This window comes from Cervus canadensis, chromosome 29, assembly GCF_019320065.1.
Source record: "Cervus canadensis isolate Bull #8, Minnesota chromosome 29, ASM1932006v1, whole genome shotgun sequence".
Lineage (NCBI taxonomy): Eukaryota > Metazoa > Chordata > Mammalia > Artiodactyla > Cervidae > Cervus > Cervus canadensis.
The window spans coordinates 15,030,538-15,048,946 of record NC_057414.1 but is presented as its reverse complement, the minus strand read 5'-3'; the positions used below and the strand labels follow the sequence as shown (position 1 = coordinate 15,048,946).

Genomic DNA, 18,409 nt, shown 5'->3' with positions numbered 1-18,409 from the left:
TTCACCATTGAGGGTGATGCTTGCTGTGGGTTTTTCATATATAGCTTTTATTATGTTGAGGTATGTTCCTTCTATTCCTGCTTTTTGAAGAGTTTTAATCATAAATGGATGTTGGATTTTGTCAAAGGCTTTCTCTGCATCTATTGAGATAATCATATGGTTTTTATCTTTCAATTTGTTAATGTGGTGTATTACATTGATTGATTTGTGGATATTAAAGAATCCTTGCATTCCTGGGATAAAGCCCACTTGGTCATGGTGTATGATTTTTTTAATATGTTGTTGGATTCTGTTTGCTAGAATTTTGTTAAGAATTTTTGCATCTATGTTCATCAGTGATATTGGCCTGTAGTTGTTTTTTTTTTGTGGCATCTTTGTCTGGTTTTGGAATTAGGGTGATGGTGGCCTCATAGAATGAGTTTGGAAGTTTACCTTCTTCTGCAATTTTCTGGAAGAGTTTGAGTAAGATAGGTGTTAGCTCTTCTCTAAATCTTTGGTAGAATTCAGCTGTCAAGCCATCTGGTCCTGGGCTTTTGTCTGCTGGAAGATTTCTGATTACAGTTTCGATTTCCGTGCTTGTGATGGGTCTGTTAAGATCTTCTACTTCTTCCTGGTTCAGTTTTGGAAAGTTATACTTTTCTAAGAACTTGTCCATTTCTTCCAAGTTGTCCATTTTATTGGCATAGAGCTGCTGGTAGTAGTCTCTTTTGATCCTTTGTATTTCAGTGTTTTCTGTTGTGATCTCTCCATTTTCGTTTCTAATTTTGTTAATTTGGTTCTTCTCCCTTTGTTTCTTAGTGAGTCTTGCTAATGGTTTGTCAATTTTGTTTATTTTTTCAAAAAACCAGCTTTTAGCTTTGTCGATTTTTGCTATGGTCTGTTTAGTTTCTTTTGCATTTATTTCTGCCCTGATTTTTTAAGATTTCTTTCCTTCTGCTAACCCTGGGGTTCTTCATTTCTTCCTTCTCTAATTGCTTTAGGTGTAGAGTTAGGTTATCTAATTTGACTTTTTTCTTGTTTCTTGAGGTAGGCCTGTAATGCTATGAACCTTCCCCTTAGCACTGCTTTTACAGTGTCCCATAGGTTTTGGGTTGTTGTGTTTTCATTTTCATTCATTTCTAGGAATTTTTATCCCTGTTTTAGAGACAGTCATTTAAGGTCTAAGAGATTAAAGGTTCCTTGCCCAGACCCTACAAGTGCCAGGATGGGAGTTAAAGCGCAGACATGAAGTTGCTCTGTACGCTCCTCTTTCTTGTTAAAAAGGGCAGTAGTAGATAAGATGCAGAGGAAACAGACTCTGTACAGAAAGCACTTGGCTGGAAGGCTCCTCATCCCGCTTATCGATATAACCCCAGCTCTTTACGTCTGTGTTATTCAGCAGCCCACCCAAGGTTCTTTTAGTGTTCCCGGATTTTTATTTAGGAGTAGCGGACCCGGCCACCACCCAATTACCTATTTTCTTCTTCCAGCCTCTTGAGAGAAGCATGCGCGCGGGTTGGCGTCTGTCAGCGTCTGTCTGTCTGCTCTTCCCGTGGGCCCTCGAGCTCCCAGCCCGAGGCCGTGGGCAGTGGGGCGCTGTAGCCTGGGGAGATGTCTCTGTGCGCCAGCGTCTGCACCCTGGGAGGCACTGATGTCAGCCGCACGTGCAGGCGAGTGTCGGGACTCCTAGCCTGCTCAGTTCTCCCGGCGACCTGCTGGCCCCCTGGCAGAGGGGAGTGGGGTCATCACTGGCCCCTTGTGGCTACATCTGAGGACAGAAAGTGAAGCAGGCTCCCTGATGAGTCGCGTACGTTTCCCTGCACTCAGGGCGGCTCCCCTGGGCTCGTGGCCGGGAGCGCAGAGCAGGTCGGCCTTCTGATGCTGTACCGTTTCAATGACGCAGCCAGGAGAAGAGCTGGTGAGGTCCCGCGCCACCTGCACACACACCCTTCTTGGTGGTGGTGGGTTAGTCGCTCAGTTGTATCTGACCCTTGGCTCCTCTGTCCATGGGATTCTCCAGGCAAGAGTTACTGAAGTGGGCTGTCATTTCCTTCTCCAGGGGGCCTTCCTGACCCAGGGATCGACCTGGGGTCTCCTGCATTGCAGGCGGATTCTTTACCACGGAGCCGCCAGGGAATCCCGCACCCTTCTTCTGTGCTGTTTGTTTGTTTGCTTTCCTGATTTAGAAGTAGGAGAAGACTGCAGCGTTTTCTTCACAAGCACCTCACGCTCACTGCCTTTTCTGGAGACGGGAGGTCTGGGGGCTTTGAACAAGTGGACAGCACAGAGGTGGGCGGCAGAGTGGTCTCCCCGGGGCTGCCACCCGGGCCTGGTTTCTGTCCTCCCGTCGCCTGCGTTGGGAGGCTGTAGCCCACAGCTCACAGCCCCTCCACATGGTTACCGGGACACGCTGCTCTTAGCGGGAAAAGCCCCTCGAATGGCCGGGGACATCCCGGGGGCCTTTCCGGTGGCCTAACCCATGGTGAGTCCAAGCAGCAAGCAGTGTGTCTTTAAACCCGGGATAGCGGCCCAGCCGGGGTGGGCATGCAGGATACCTTCCAGGACTCAGGGTGAGTCGAGAACAGGCTTTACCTGCTGCCAAGTGGGGCAGGCCACGGATGGCCTGGCTCCTGCTCACCCTGCCCGCCCCGCACAGCCTCCCTTGGGAGCTGACAGGCAGGAGCCCGTGTGGACCCTTGACCCTGTGCCCCGTCACTCCACATGCTTCCAAGGGATGGCCTGGCCGCCTGGAGGCAGCTGTGGGACTGGAGCAGACAGAGTTGGGGCAGAAGCCCAGATGCACTCTGACCTGGCTCTTCTCTGAGCCGCAGTTCCCTTGTCTGCAAAGTGGGAAATAGGTTTGTGTATTTGTAGAGGGGTTTAGTGGGACCTCCCAGGTGGCTCAGTGGTAAAGAATCTGCCTGCAGTGCAGGAGATCCGGGTTCAGTCCCTGAGTAAGGAAAATCCCCTGGAGAAGGAAATGGCAACCCGCTCCAGTATTCTTGCCTGGAGAATCCCATGGACAGAGGAGCCTGGCGGGCTGCAGTCCACGGGGTCGCAAAGTCGGACACGACTTAGCAACTGAGCACACATACATGTAGAGGGATTTAGTGCAGTAGTGCAACAGGAAGTGAGTCTTCAGGATGTGATAGGTGACGTTCTTAATTGTGGGGTGACTGAGAGGCATTGTGGGGTCATGCAGAGAGGATGCATGGACTTGGAATTAAGTCCAAGTTCAAATCCTCAGTCCATTCATTCATTCAGTGTTTAACAAGTGATAATGCTTTTCGAGTTGTGGTCCTAGAGAAGACTCTTGAGAGTCCCTTGGACTTCAAGGAGATCAAACTGCTCAGTCCCTAAAGGAAATCAACCTTGAATATTGATTGGAAAGACTGATCCTGAAGCTGAAGCTCCACTACTTCAGCCACCTGATTCAAAGAGCCGACTTACTGGAAAAGACCCTGATGCTGGGAACCATTGCGGGCAGGAGGAGAAGGGGAAAATAGAGGTTGAGATGGTTGGATGACATCACCGACTTAATGGACATGAGTTTGGGCAAACTCTGGGGATGGTGAAGGACAGGAAAGCCTGGCGTGTGCTGCAGTCTATGGGGTCGCAAAGAGTCAGACATAACTTAGTGACTGAACACACACACACACACACACACACATTATGGGATTTACACTGGAATTGAGACCATGTTGGTTAGTCTTTGATGTGGGCAAATCATCATACTTTCTGAATCTCAGTTTCTTCATAAAAAGTGGGAGTGAGGATACCAACCCTGTGTTGAGAATGAGATGAGCATTTCCAAGTGGGAGCTAGCTGCTTCGTTATTTTCTGCTATAGCTTCTTCTCCTTTACTGAGCCATTTTCTGCTGTAACTGTGTGGTCAGTGCGTAAGATGACTGCTTGTATTAAACTCTTCCACCTTTGATGTTCAATCCGGAGATGCTTGTCTGAGCCCCTGTTATGTGGGAGGCATCCTGCCAGCCTGGGGGGGGGGTGCCTGGTCCTGTGGCAACATCGGGGGCCCGGCTGCTGAGTGGTGGCCCCTGGTCAGCGCCGCAGTAGGCATAAGCTGAGGGCTGCGCTGGTGCCGAGGAGGGAGCGCTGAAGGCTGGGCGTGGGGCATGACCACAGATGAGCGCACAGAGAGGATGCCAGTGCATGGGGAAGGGCGTGAGAATTACACAGGGGGAGGGCGCGTGACAGAGCTCTGGCGTGCATGTGAACACGGAGGTGGGGTGTGAGTGTGTGGGGTGCACGCTCAGGTGTGTTGGTAGCTGTGGGTCTCATGAGGTGTGAGGAGGCTGAAGAGACCCACTGGGGCTGGGCTGTGAGGGGTCTGAAGTCCTCGCCATTGTGAGTTAAGGTCGCGATGTGGGAGCTTCTCAGGAGGCTGAGCCTGGTGCTTATGTGCATGGGGAAGGCATGTTCATGAATATACATAAAGATTTTAATAAGCATGTGTATGCACACATGTATACACACACACACACACATATATATAGAAAAGGCTATGGTTTTTCTGGTAGTCATGTACCGATGTGAAAATTGGACTGTAAAGGAGGTTGAAGCCAAAGAATTGATGCTTTTGACTCTTGAGAGTCCCTTGGACAACAAGATCAAACCAGTCAATCATAAAGGAAATCAACCCTGAATATTCATTGGAAGGACTGATCCTGAAGCTCCAATACTTTGGCCACCTGATTCAAAGAGCTGACTCATTGGAAAATACCCTGATGCTGGGAAAGACTGAGGGCAGGAGGAGAAGGGGGTGAGATGGTTGGATGGCATTGCCAACTCAATGGACATGAGTTTGAGCAAACTCTGGGAGATGGTGAAGGACAGGGAAGCCTACTGTGCTGCAGTCCATGGAGTTGCAGAGTCAGACACAGCTTAGACACAACTTCAGTCTTAGTGACCGAACAAAAATATAGCAAAAAGACTGGAAATCTTAGCAAAAGCCCATAAAATGAGTCAAAACTAAAGGATATGTTTCCTCCTCTTCTCTACCCACCTCCCTTCTAACCATGCACTGGGGACCAGTTGGAATGTTCCAGTGCTGACCGGTTGCTATGGGCCTGTTGCGGGGGAGGGTCATTGGTGGAACTGCAGTGTTTGTGAAGTCTTCCATTTCCTTGGTAGGGGAGCTCAAGACAGTGGGGTGGCCAGGGGGCAGTCACAGTTGGGCTGTAAAGCTAGAACTCAGCTAGTGGCCTTGATCCGGCCTGGGCTGCTTGCTGGGAAAGAGCCAGACTGCGCCTCGTGAGCTTCATCTTCGACTTTCCAACGGAGGCTGGTGAGCAGTGATGTGGCCGCAATGGGGTAATGGGGTAATGGGCTGGGAAGGTCCATGGGGAAGGATGGTGAGGAGTCAGGCTTCAGGGTCAGACTGCTGTGGGTTTGACCTAGGACTCTGCCACTCCCTCATTTTGGTCTCCTTGTTTGTAAAACTGGAGCAATCATTTTAGCCAGGGCTCCTTCATTAGAAGCCACAGTGACCCACTGGAAATAACTCCAGTTCAAAGAGATTCAGAGATATCCCAAGATTCAGAAGCATGTGTACACAGGTCTGCTCAGGAGCCTGTACTGAGCAGGCCCTTGCAGGCTGTGCTGGAGAGACAGGGGCGGACTGCTCCCCAGCTCTCAGGAGCCCCTGAACCCCAGCTTCTGTCCGCAGCGCGGCCTTCTCTGCCGTCTGCTGCACGTGGCCTCAGGTTGCTTCCCCGGTGCCTGCCTCTGCAGGATTTTCCAGCTTCAGTGTCCATTCAGGTTTCCTGGTTTAGATTTCTGAAATAGAGGTGGATTGGCCCGATTTCCTTTCCAGGCAAAGCCACACATTTCAAAGGTCCTGGCAGGCCTGGAGGACCCATCCCTGGGCTGGCTGGCCACGCGGTCCAGGCGGCTGCGGCCAGAGTGGGTGAGCCGGTCCTCAGCCTGCCAGAGGGGGGCCGTGGGCACAGAGGACACAGGGGGGTCAGCCACGTGGGCTGGTGTTTCCCTGCTCGGCTTGACTTCTCCGTCTCCATCAGGGTTATTCCTGCCTCCTCTTCCCTCGAGCCTGCCTCCCAGCTCCCTAGGTTTGCCCGGAAGCCCTCCGCTCTTTCACGGAGAAGGGGAAAGCCTCTCATCCCTGCCAGGCCGCTCAGACCTGCCCCTCCTGAACTTCTTTGTCTTGCCTCCCGCTGGATTCCAACTCCTGCCTTTGCTTCTCTCAGAGGCAGAGCTGTCCTTTTGTGCTCCCAGCTTTCTCTTGAAGATTTCCCCCCTCTTTTCTTCAGCCTTGAGGTTTTCTCCCTTCTGTGGGAACCCTCATACGTACTTGCATTTCTCTCTGGGCCCCCCAGGGGCTTCCAGCGGAGCCTCAGACCAGCTGTCTGTCCAAGGACCAGGCAGAGTGCTGGGGTGTGAGTCTCTGGTCATGAGTCATCACAGGACTGAGACGTTTGTGATGGGATGTTGATCAGCTGTGCACTGCAAGCACTTTAGTTCCGCTGACATTTTTTCACGGCGGAACTTTCTCAATGAAGGAGGCAGTGTGCCATTTACAGTCTGGCACAGCTTCTGTCTGCTCAGGGACAGTGTGTGGCCTCTCCTGTGATAACCCCAGCTTGGGCGCTCCCCTCCCGCCCCAAAATGAAGCTCCTCACGGCAGCTGCCCGGTCACCAGGCCCGCAGGCTCCTGCTTCACCTTCCCTTTGTGCCGGTGGCATTTGAAGCATGCTCTTCTCGACTCTTGGTCCCCAGGGCTCCACAGTCTTTTCTCTTCTTCACGCGCCTCTTCTCCATAGGCTCCCCCGCCCCCCAAACCCCCTGCTCCCACAGACACACACACACACATGCTCCCTGTGCTAACTGTCGGATGCCTGGGCTGGGCCCTCTTCTGCATCTGCCTTGTCCTTGCTGAGCTCACGTCCTCAATCGCCGGTGACTTCCAGTGCAGGCCTTCAGCCCAGACCAAGCTCTGGACTCATGTCCTCCCCACTTGCTGAGTGTCTTCATGCTGATGTCTGACAGGCCTCCTCACGTGTGGGTAGGCGCACGCAGAGCACTGATGGCCTTTCTCAAATCCAGCCCCACTTCCTGTGACTCCCCTTTACCTCACGAGCGTGATCGCCGTCCACCCAGATGCTCAAGCTCCAAACCCGAGGTCTTCCCCATGACTTTCTTTCCCTCTCGTGCCATGTCTAATCTGTCATTAGGTCTTGTTCGTTGTACCCCCTGAATTAAAGCCCACTGGCTTCCCTGCTGGCTCAGATGGTAAAGAACCTGCCTGCAATGCAGGAGACCCAGGTTCGATCCCTGGGTTGGGAAGATCCCCTGGAGACGGGAATGGCAACCCACTCCAGTATTTTTGCCTGGAGAATTCCATGGACAGAGGAGCCTGGTGGGCTACAGTCCATGGGGTTGCAAAGAGCTGGACACTTCTGAGCAACTTTCACTTTTACCCTCGTGTTTATCACCACCGGTCGTCCCCACCAGGTCTGAGCCACCCTTGTCCCTCCCTGGCCAGCTCTGAGCACCTTCCTTCCCATCCCCCGTACCCAGGTCTCCACGGACCGGCCTGGAGAGCTTTTTAGAGCTTGCGCCTCCCCGTGTGCAGCCCTTACGCTGCTCTGAGCAGCCTGACCCCTAGCCGTGGTCCAGCAGCCCCTGGGTGGCCTGGCCTCGGTGCCAGCTCCACGTCCCCTCCCGCCACTCTCGGGCTCTGTCCACTCCCTCTGTCTGCTGCCCTTCTCCAGGCTTCGCCCTCTCTTCTCCCTGGCTGTCAGCTCAGAGGCATTTCCCTCTGCCCACCACCCCCTCATTGGCCGAAGACGCGCTTGGGGCCGTGTTTCAGGCCCACAGCACAGGTGGCTGAGAGCAGGGAGGCCACCACTGAGCCTGTGTTTGTCCTCTAAGTCCTGGCCAGACCTGCACTGTCCCCAGGAATGAGGCTTTTTTAAGCCTCTGGGAACTTCTGACACTGAGGCTTTGTGAAGCCCCAGACTCTTCAACCAGCAAGTGATCCATCCTGAGTTTAAACCCAGGTTGGCCTGCCAGTTCTCTGAAAGATTTGAAAAGGAGGGTTTGTAAAAGGAGGGTTTGTAAAGCCAGGGGCTCCTACACCTGTCAGGTCCTAAAAAGTAGTGGCCTGTTGGTGGTAGAGGGCTCCTAGTCTCTTACCATTCCTCTCATCCCAGACAGACCCCAGTATCTTTTTTGTATTATCCACAGTCAGGCAGAGTTTCTCGAAGGGCAAGAGGGCTGATGTTACTGCAGCGGGATGACATGATGCCAGCCAATAGCAAATAGTAAATGTTCCGGGCAGCCCCATTTAGGCAGACATATGATTTCCATCAGGCTTTGGAAAATAGCCATTATTCCTTTCTTAAAAGAAAGGCATCCTTTCCCAGCTGGGAACTCACATTCCATGTCCTGCCACTTCACACGTTCCTTTAGGTGTAGATGTCATCTTCCTCACCAGCATGGGGACAGGCCCCCGGCTGCCCTGGGCGAAAACTGAGAGCACAGTACTGTGGTGCAAAAGTCTCTGTTGGAGGAATACGGGCGCCCGCTGCTCCTCTGCCTCTGGAAGGGCCCGGCTCATACCAGGGCCCGGCAGGTGACGATGCCGCTGCTGGGCGACTTCAGTCGTGTCCGGCTCTGTGTGACCCCGTAGATGGCAGCCCGCCAGGCTCCTCTGTCCCTGGGATTCTCCAGGCAAGAACACTGGAGTGGGGTGCCATTTCCTTCTCCATGTGTTAAGATGGGCGTTGTTCACCCTCTGCTCCTTCACTGTGCTCAGAAAACGCTCGCCTGGCTTGTGGAGGTTGGACGGCTGGGCTGCGGGCGTGCTGGGCCTCCGCCTGTCTGGTCGTGTGCACGTGGTGACGCAGGAAAGCTGGGCCCTGGGGGATCCTCCAGAGCAGTGACAGCGGCCTGTCTGGTCCCTCACCCCTCCTCGCCCCCATCCCCCCACCCCCACCACCCGGCCCCAGAGGCAGCGGCCAGGCAGCGCTCCAGCCGGAGGCTGCCTCCAGACCTGAGGTGTCAGTGACCTCTGGGGATGGCCGCTGGCTCCGGAGTGCTCAGTCGTGTCCGACTCTGCAGCCCACCAGGCTTCTCAGTCCATGGGATTCCCCAGGCAAGAATACTGGAGTGGGTTGCCCTGCCCTCCTCCGGGGAATCGTCCCCACCCAGGGATCGAACCTGCGTCTCCTGCACTGCGGGTGGGTTCTTTACCCCTGAGCCACCAGGGAAGCCCCTTGTCACATTGTTTCCTTGATCCTGTGCTGTGCCCAAGGCCAGGGCCTAAACTCCTTCTCAACTTAAGTCGGCCGCGGCCTGTTTCTGTTGCTTTAAACTCGGTATGGGACTTTCACGGAGTTACCCCCCAGGTTTCCTTCCTTCCCCGGCCCCCCGGCAGCACCGCTGCAGCCCTGGAGCGCCTCCCTGGGGCACATATTTACAGACATGGGATGAGTGGGCGGCAGGGCCCTGGGTTCAGCCAGTCCCCCGTTATCGTCTGCCTGCGCCAGCTCTCCACTCTACCTGCAGCCCAGGGTGCACCCCCAGAGCACAGACCGCGGGTGCCACGCCTTCCTCAGCCCCGCGAGCAGAGCCTGGCATGCGGGAGGTGTGGGTGGGTGGGCGAGGGAAGCCACCGAGAGGCAGAGGCGGCGGAGCCCGGGCTCTCTGCAGCCCCACTGAGGCGGCCCGGCCTGTGATCAGGCCCCAGGTCGGGGGAGCTGTGGGCGGTCCGGCGCTGGGCCTGGCTGGGGAGATGGTGGGTTTAGAATGAGGTGAGTACGCGGAGCCTTGGGCGGGAGAAGGGTGCCCCAGCCGCTGAGTGGAGGCGGCAGTGGGCGCTCTCTTCATACCATGAAAGCACTGGTGTCCATGTGTGCCCAGGCCTGGTCGGCCACCGTGGGGCTGAGAAGCCCTGTCTCAGTGCCTAGTGTCCCCGCTGCCCACCGCCCGGAGGCATGGCTAGGCCTCTTCTGTCCTTCCCCCCTGGGCCTCGACTCGCAGATCCTCCTCCTGGTTTAGCGTTTGCCTTTCACTCTGGGTTCATTTTCCCTTTCCCTCCGTTGGTTCTTGACCGTGGTTCTCTCGCAGGAGATCCGGCGCCTTGACCCGAGGGGCGTGGCCCTCCCATCGGAACCGGCTCCAGACGCGCCCTCCTAGCAGCCCGGGAAGATGCGGCAGCTCAAGGGGAAGCCCAAGAAGGAGACGTCCCGGGACAAGAAGGAGCGGAAGCAGGCCATGCAGGAGGCGCGGCGGCAGATCACCACGGTGGTGCTGCCCACGCTGGCCGTGGTGGTGCTGCTCATCGTGGTCTTCGTGTACGTGGCCACGCGCCCCGCCAGCGCCGAGTGAGGGCGCAGATGGGTGGCTTCCGTGCGCAGGGTTTCCTGAGCTCTGAGCAGGGCCCCCTGTCTTCTCTGGTCTGTGACTTGATTAAAGTTTCTCCACTTTTCTCGGGAAGGGAATAGGGAACGTTTTATCAGTGAATGTGCCATACACCTTATGGTCCACTTCATGTGCCTTTCAGACTTCAAAGCTGCGCGTGCGCGTGTGTATGTGTGTGTGTGTCTGTGTTTCTCTCCAATCGATATGTCGACAGCTTCACCTGATGAGAGGAGGAATTTCTGGGTCACGGATCAGTTGGGATCAGTGCTTCTTAGCCCATCCTTGTTGCTTTGAACATGACTCTTTCCTACACGTGTTCACGATTTCCGAAGGGACTGTAATTCTTCTCTGTGCTTCATGTGATTTGAAATATATGTCGACTCAAAAGTGAAATATTTATTTTTTGAATAAAGGAGATAATAGCCTTAAACTGGACATTTGTCTTATTTTGCCAGGAGGTGGTCTTTGCTCTCCGGGGACCACAAGAAGGTGGTATCTGTCTGTGGGGGTCGTCCCCTGGGTGGGCAGTGTCCCTCTGGCCTTCAGTCCCCTGGGCTTTGTCCACCTTGCCCTTCACTCCCTACTGTGAATCACTTCCAATAAAGTCATGCTATTTGACTGGCTCATTTTAAGATTGAGAGAATCTTGAGAGGGCCAGAGAGGAGGCATTAATCGGTCTGTTACAGCAAACTAAGAGTTGTCCACAAGCACTTTAGACACCGGTGAGCAAACAGCACCACAGACCTGGACTTGGAGGGTCAGGTCAGGCTTTGTTCTGGTCCTGCAGAGGGGCCACTGGGGACAGTCCAGCTGAGTTCTGGGCGCAGGCTGGCCGTGCTGGACAGGCTGCTTCATTGTATTCCGCGGGCATCGTCCGCCGTCCTGCCTGCTGGATGCAGCGGGCCCCTTTGTAAAGTCAGATGCACGGCAGCTGTTCCAAGGGTGTCTGTTCCCTGGTCACTGCTGACTAGGGGAGGTTTGTGGGGAGAGGAGCATTTGTTTAGTCTCACGGGCTGTGTGACTCGCTCCCTGACTGTGAAGGCATGCTCTGAGTCCACTTCCTCCTGTAAAAGTGGAGCTCATCTAGCCTCATAGGATTGCTGAGGGAGGAATCAGTTGAAATAGTGTATTTATGATACCAAGTCTTAACGCCTGGGACCCAGTAGTTACTTGTAGTAATTGATAGCATTTGACATGTGTATGTGTAATATGGGTCATATATGTGTACACATGTTACTTTCCATGTATTCATTGATTTCTCATACAGCACTAGTAGGTAGGTACTGTTAGTGATTGATTTTACAGATGAGGAAACTGAGGTGCTGGTTTGATCTCTGGTTGGGGAACTAAGCTCACATATGCCTTGGGGCCAAAAAAAAAAAAAAAAAACATAAAACAATCAATATTGTAACAAACTCAGTGAAGACAAAAATGGTCCACATAAAAAAAAAAGCGAAAAAGTCCAGGCAATCTGGCTCCAAAGTCTATCCTCTTCATTGTGAAGATCTATTGTGTGTGTGCACGCTTAGTCGCTTAGTTGTGTTCAACTCTGCAACCCCATGGACTGCAGCCCACCAGCTCCTCTGTCCATGGGGATTCTCCAGGCAAGAACACTGGAGTGGGTTGCCATTTCCTCCTCCCGGGGACCTTCCCGATTCAAGGATTGAACCCACGTCTTGAGTCTCTCGCATTGGCAGGTGGATTCTTTACTACTGCATCACCTAGGGAGCTCTGTGAAGATCTATTACTTCTTAATGAAAGCTAATTTCCTCCTCTCCACTCTCCCAGCCTGAAGCAAGTTTCTTGCCCAAAATGTGTGGACAGTCTTAGACGCCATCTTTGGACCAGCAGGCTGTTGTGATTCAGCTTTATCCACCGAGTGTCTGACACCTGCTCAATCTCTCACCCTCATGGTGATAGAAGAGAAAAGCCTGTTCCACAGGCTCCTCGTGAAAGCATCTTAGTGCTCATGCTTAGGACATTGTGGGGGTAATGTGAGAAGAGTGTGAGGCTTGAGAAGCAAGGACCGAGTCCTCCCCCGCCCCCTTGCGAGCCAGGTGACCTTGGTCGTCCACGACGTGAGCTGCAGCTGCCCGCTGCATCAGGCAGGGTCATGTTACTACTGATGCAGAGGATGTTGACGGGATGCATGGGAACAGACAGGGGCCTGGCCCTGGGCCTCGGACGCTAGATGCTCAGTAAACAGCCCTTTCCTTCCTCCTTGTCAATGTGCTCAAACCCCCAGGGCATGCCTGGAGGCCGGCCTCCTGGGCACCACATGTTGCCCTGGCAGCAGAGCCTCAGGTGCTTCTGGCTCTTGTGTTCACCCACTGCTTCCCTCTTCACTGTCCGCCCGGAGGCCTGGTGGACTTGTCCTGGGTTCTCAGTGAAGGCACTTACCAGGCAGGCTTGGTGAAAGCGGGCTGAGAATGGACTCCTGGAAGTGAACACAGCTTTGATGTGAGCCCCCTCCTGGCAGGAACGAGATGCCAATTTACTCGGGACTTGCTGGGTGGAACTGAACAGTTCTCAGGGTAAACGGTACTCTCCTGTGGAGGCACTGGGTCATGATTTGATACACAGCTTCTAAATTATGCCCAGTTCAAACAGCTTCAAAGCCAAGCCGAATGGTTTATTAGGAGTGTCACAGAAAGTCGTGCTGTGGTTCTTCAGCAGGATCTGGGGCTCTTGGTTTTTGGAATCCTCATTTCTGAGTCTAAGGTTTCTTGAAGAGCAAATTCCAAAAGAGGAATCAGGTTAGAAACAGGAATAGAGGCCATTATTAGGGTCTTTCCTGGTGGTCCAGTGGTTAAGACTCCTTGCTTCCAGTGCAGGGGCCGTGGATTTGATCCCTTTTCGGGGAACTAAGATCCCGTATGCTGTGTGGTGTAGCCAAAATAAACCCCAAAAAACCATTGTTGGTTTGAAAGGTGTTACTTGATGTGTTTTAAGAAAGTTGTACCGAGATGTGTCTGTGTGTCTGCTGGTTCTAAAGTCGCCCCTTTAATTCCTGCCCAGCTGGTTCAAAGATGGAGCATCACACGCCGTCTTCCCTCCTGCATCCTTCATGAGCCACCAGGAAGGAAACAGGAGGCCAGACTCATCTGTAAGATGGAGATGGTGTTTAACACCTGCTTCAGGGTTGTTTAGGACTGTGAAAGAGATGATTGTCGTCCTCCTTTCCCGCAAAGGATCTTAACATCATTATTTACTTGCTAGAGGCAGAGAAAGAAGGACATCTCTTGAAATTATGGCTCTTAGATTTCATTTTGGAAGTCTGCCATCACATACACGTGTGTGGATGTATGTGTATGTGTGTGTACATGAGTATGTTTATCTTTTATAGCTCTATATTAAAAATACCCCCAATGCTCCGTCACCTGAAGATGTCTCTTTTGCTTCTTTTTTTTTCTTAGATTTTTCTTGATGCAGACCATTTTGAAAGTCTGTATTGAATTTTTTACAATATTACTTCTGTTTTTTGTGTTTTTGGCATTTTGGCTGTGAGGCCTGTGGGGTCTCAGCTCCCCGACCAGGGATCAAACCCTCCCCCACACTGGAAGGCAGAGTCACAACCTCTGGGCCTCCAGGGAAGTGCCTATCGCTTTACTTTGAATACTTTTTTTTTTTTTGGAACCAAGTTTAATTCTGTGTTCTCTACAGTATTTGCCACAGACTTGCTTAAACATTAAAAATGAGATACAGAATCTTTGGATCAAGGAAATAGATGAGTAGCTTCCTCCCGATCCTTCCAGAATATCTGTACTAGGATTGTGTAGGTGCTTGCACATACTCTGAAGTTCTGTCCCACCTGCCCCGTGCTTCAAAGACCAGGGAAGCACAGTTGTGAACCTGTGTCCTGCCTCACCCACTCTATTAGGCATCTTTGTGTCTTGCAATAGCCAGGCTGTCCTCTGTTGTTCTGAATATTTGCTCATTATTCTACAAGGCAAATGTTTCTGACTTCAGTGTATTCCAGCTGGGTCATCCATATTATCTCACCACCTGCCAGGTCTGTGGAAAGGAGCCAGTCTTTTCAAAAAGCTTTTAATCTCTTGAGCTGTTGAGTAATAACTTCAGGAAGGTAGACCAGAGGGAACTTTGGGTGCTCAATGATGCAGTGGTTAAGGTCTATGCTTCCTTTGTTCACTTCCCCGTCGTACAGAAGGCTGTCTTTGAACCCTCCCAGGAAGGAAACTTCTCCAGCCTGGAACTGTTCCCTTTCTGATTGGAACAAAGCGCAGCTAGCCACATGGATCACAGCCGCTGTTGCAGACAGCACAGTGAGCTTTTTGGGTTTAGGCCCAACTCCCAAGGCATCACCTTCTTTGGACTGGAACAAATTCAGAAGTCCAGGATGAACTCCTTCTGCAAGGCCCTCCACCTGGAGTTACTTCTGCCTCTAACTGTGTTACAGCTTCCTTGAAAGTCTTTCCATCTAGTTCCTTCACCTAGATTCTCCAGAGACATTGAAATTCCCTGCCAGGCTGGGTTTTCAAAGATGTAGTAATATCCACAAAAGACATATTTAAAGCCAAAGTATATTAAAGACTGACAAGTAAAAAGATGGAAAAAATACATGTCAACAGATTGAACAAAAGCCATGGCGGTAATTTTAACATTAGCAAAACAGTTACAAGATGAATATGCCGTAAGGGGCAAAGGGTGTCATATATTATTAGTAACAAATGATGTTATGATCATGGATATGTATGTTGCTGCCAATATAGCATCAAAATATGTAAAGCAAGTGACTACAATCGACTAGAAAGAGATCAACAGTTTTAGTTGGAGATTTTAAGTGGGTAGATCAAAAGCTGAAAAAAACAAAGATACAGATTTGAATTACAATGTTAACAAACTTGATCTAATAGATAAATATAGATTTTTTTCATTCAAGAGAGAACAAACAGTTTTTAAGCTCACACATGGGACAGAAATAAAAATTAGCTTAAAATTTTTCAAATTTGATGAAAAAGATAAACTCAGAGATTCAAGAATGTATAACAGTTTCAAGAAGACCACACTTAGGCATCTTAAAGTCAGACTTGTGAATAAGGTAACCATCAAAAGGTAAGAGTATAAAGTTTTTGAATGATCAGAGCACATGCAGAAACAAAGGAAACAGTCATATGTAGGAAGTTATTTTAAAACATCAGTGGAAAGACCATGTGTCATGTAAACTATGTTGGGAAAAAACAAGACCAAACACCTGTCATGTCTGTAAATGTAAATGGTCCAGATACACTTAAAGAAAAGGACTCAAACTGGATTATAAGGAAAATCCAAGTATACGCTATGTGAAAAAGATACACCTTGAAGTGATTCAGAACAGCTGATAGGCAAAGAGTATGATATGTCAGTGATACATGTGGAAATAATGCCATTCAAGGAGTGCTGAAAGGAACATTTACAGCTTTAAATACTTATATCTGTAATCAGGAAAAAATGACATTTTCAGAGAAACTCAAGGGAGGCAGTGTTTACAACCTCACTGTTACAGGTGAATGGTAGCAAAAACCTAAGAGAAAGGACGCATGATGATGAAGTATATAATTCACAATGAAGATGCAAAAATTATAGATATGTATAAAATCACATTTTTCTCATCAAAAATTACAGGGACTACAAACGGTGGTAGAAGCCTATTAGTATTAATAAGTAGAGACTTTAGTTCACCATTTTCAGCTCATGACAGGGCAAGTAAATAAAAAATAAGGATTTAGAAGACCCAAACCACATAATAAAATATCAATAAATCTGACTTATATCAAATTCTGTGTCTAAAAACAGAGGCTCTCTTTTCAAGTTCCAGAAACATTCCAGAAACACATACAAAATGTATGTGTTTGTCTACTTCCTCTAAATGATGAGCCCTGAGATGAGACGGTGACCAGCAAACAGTTCTGAACAGAGAGCACAAGAGGGAAAGATATAAATGGTCAACAAGGCCACAAGGGGGGAGGCACGTCTTTATAAACAGAGGTATTCCTGTCCAAATAATAAAAGAATACCGCTTTACCTGTCAAATTGGCAAAACACAAAAAATAGCACGCTCTAAATCCTTGCTTTGTATATATAAACGCACACCCAGGTACTGCCTCAACTCTGTGAAATGTCAAGCAGAACAGATAACACGGACAGTTCTTCCCCGTTCCTGATCCTCTCAGGCAAGCATCCAGGGTGAGCCCTGCCCCTGTGGAAACGTGCTGGCTGCCTTAGGGCCTGCGCTCACTGCCCTTTCCTTCATCAGGGGCCCCGGGCAGGACGGCGTGTCCCCTGAGGCTCACAGCTGCACGCGTATGCTCAGCCGCTGTCGTGTCTGGCTCTCTGTGACCCCGTGGGCTGCAGCCTGCCCAGCTCCTCTGTCCGTGGAATTCTCCAGGCAAGGATCCTGGAGTAGGTTGCCATTTCCCACTGCAGGGGATCTTCGCGACCCTGGGACTGAACCTGAGTCTCCTGTGTCTCCTGCATTGCAGGTGGATTCCTTGCCTGCTGGGGAAAGCCCAGGCCCACTGCTGGGGACCACCCATTTCTGAAGAGCCCCCAGGAACTCCCTGCTGAGCTGCCGTCACCTAGCACGTCGAGTCTGCAGCTCTGCCCCAAGGGAGTGTGTCCCCAAGCTGGCATTTAACCTGTTACTGACAAGTCAGGTTGCTACATGAAACTCGGAGCACATTTTCACAAAGCTTATCATATTTGATGGTTAGATTTCCAGACCACCCCACAAAACACTACTTGAACTTCAGAAACTTAGAGCCAAAAGACCCATCTATAGAAATTACTGGTTCAGTCTCCTGCCTCCTCCTGGAACACCCTGATCCATTCTGATGAACTATCTATGATTAGGAGAGCGTACAGCTGGGGAGGATGGGCCCCCAATCCTGGTATAATATTGATAAAACAAAAAGCAGGAGAAAAAGGATTTTGAAGAAGATGCCACATCCAAATACTTCCTCCTTCAAGTTAGGTTTGGGATTTGACTTCCTGCCTACTAGCCTAACCATCTCCAGTGAAGAGAACTAATCTCAGCTATATCCAGAATGATCATTTGAGTCCATGTGCTTGACGTAACTATGGGGCTGGGGGCCAAGAAATATGACAAACCAAAACAGAAATTAAAACACACACCCACACACACAAAGAATGATGACAAACCCAGATGTCATGTTAAACCCTTCCTGCCATTTTCATTCCTCATGTGTTGGCTCAGATTATGATGATTTAAATGAAGACTTCTAGTTAGTGATGGTGAGTCAAATACATGCTCTTTCCTGATGATAAGACAACAGTGAAGGAAAAAAAGAACTTCATCCCAGGATGAAGACAAAGTGAGCAGCTTCCCCACCCCCCATATCTAGCACCCAGAATGTATAAGGAAGATCATAACCTTAAGATGGAAAGTAAAGCATCTTCTCCAGGTAATTTAATAGACCCAGGAGAAAAGACCTAAGGACACAAATGTTGTCAAAGAGTGATCTACTTGGGATCAACCTTCAGTAGAGCCCTTGGTCGGTAAGCTCCATGAAGCCTCGCCGGTGAGCACACAGCTTTCTAGTGCCCTACCCTTAAATGAAATCAGCTAAGGATCACAATGCATTTTTTTTTTTTTCAGCTGTGCCTCATGACTTGAGGAAGTCTTAACTCCCTGACCAGGGATTGAACCCAGGCCACTGCGGTGAAAGCACCAAGTCCCAACCACTGGACTGTCAGGGAATTCCCCACAATACAATTTTTTAAAAGAGAGGCCAACATAAATAATTACAATGCAATAGAAAGGAAACAGGCCACAGTGAATGAATAATGATTATTGGAGCAAAGATTTTCTAATATGAATGTGAATATAGATACTTTGTGCATGCATGCATGCTCAGTGGCATCTGACTCTTTGGAACCCCATGGACTGTAGCCTGCCAGGCTCCTCTTTCTATGGAATTTTCCCAGGAACCCTGCTGGAGTGGGTTGTCATTTCCTCCTCTAGGGGATCTTCCCAACCCAGGGATCAAACTTGTGTCTCCTGCATTGGCAG

At 50.5% G+C, this 18,409-nt stretch overlaps 1 protein-coding gene and 1 non-coding gene across 2 annotated transcripts in view; both read left to right on the top strand.

The window, feature by feature from the left end:
• Positions 1–17,014, top strand: part of LOC122431444 (translation initiation factor IF-2-like) — a 90,413-nt gene extending 73,399 nt beyond the window's left edge. Inside the window, exons 6-9 of the mRNA XM_043452748.1 lie at positions 10,087–10,172; positions 11,168–11,295; positions 16,551–16,680; positions 16,860–17,014. Coding sequence (XP_043308683.1) covers positions 10,087–10,172; positions 11,168–11,295; positions 16,551–16,680; positions 16,860–17,014 — 499 coding nt within the window. The remainder of the gene's footprint in view (positions 1–10,086; positions 10,173–11,167; positions 11,296–16,550; positions 16,681–16,859) is intronic.
• Positions 7,228–7,299, top strand: TRNAC-GCA. The gene has a single exon. It is a non-coding gene; the product is annotated as a tRNA-Cys (tRNA).
• Positions 17,015–18,409: the final 1,395 nt, after the last annotated feature.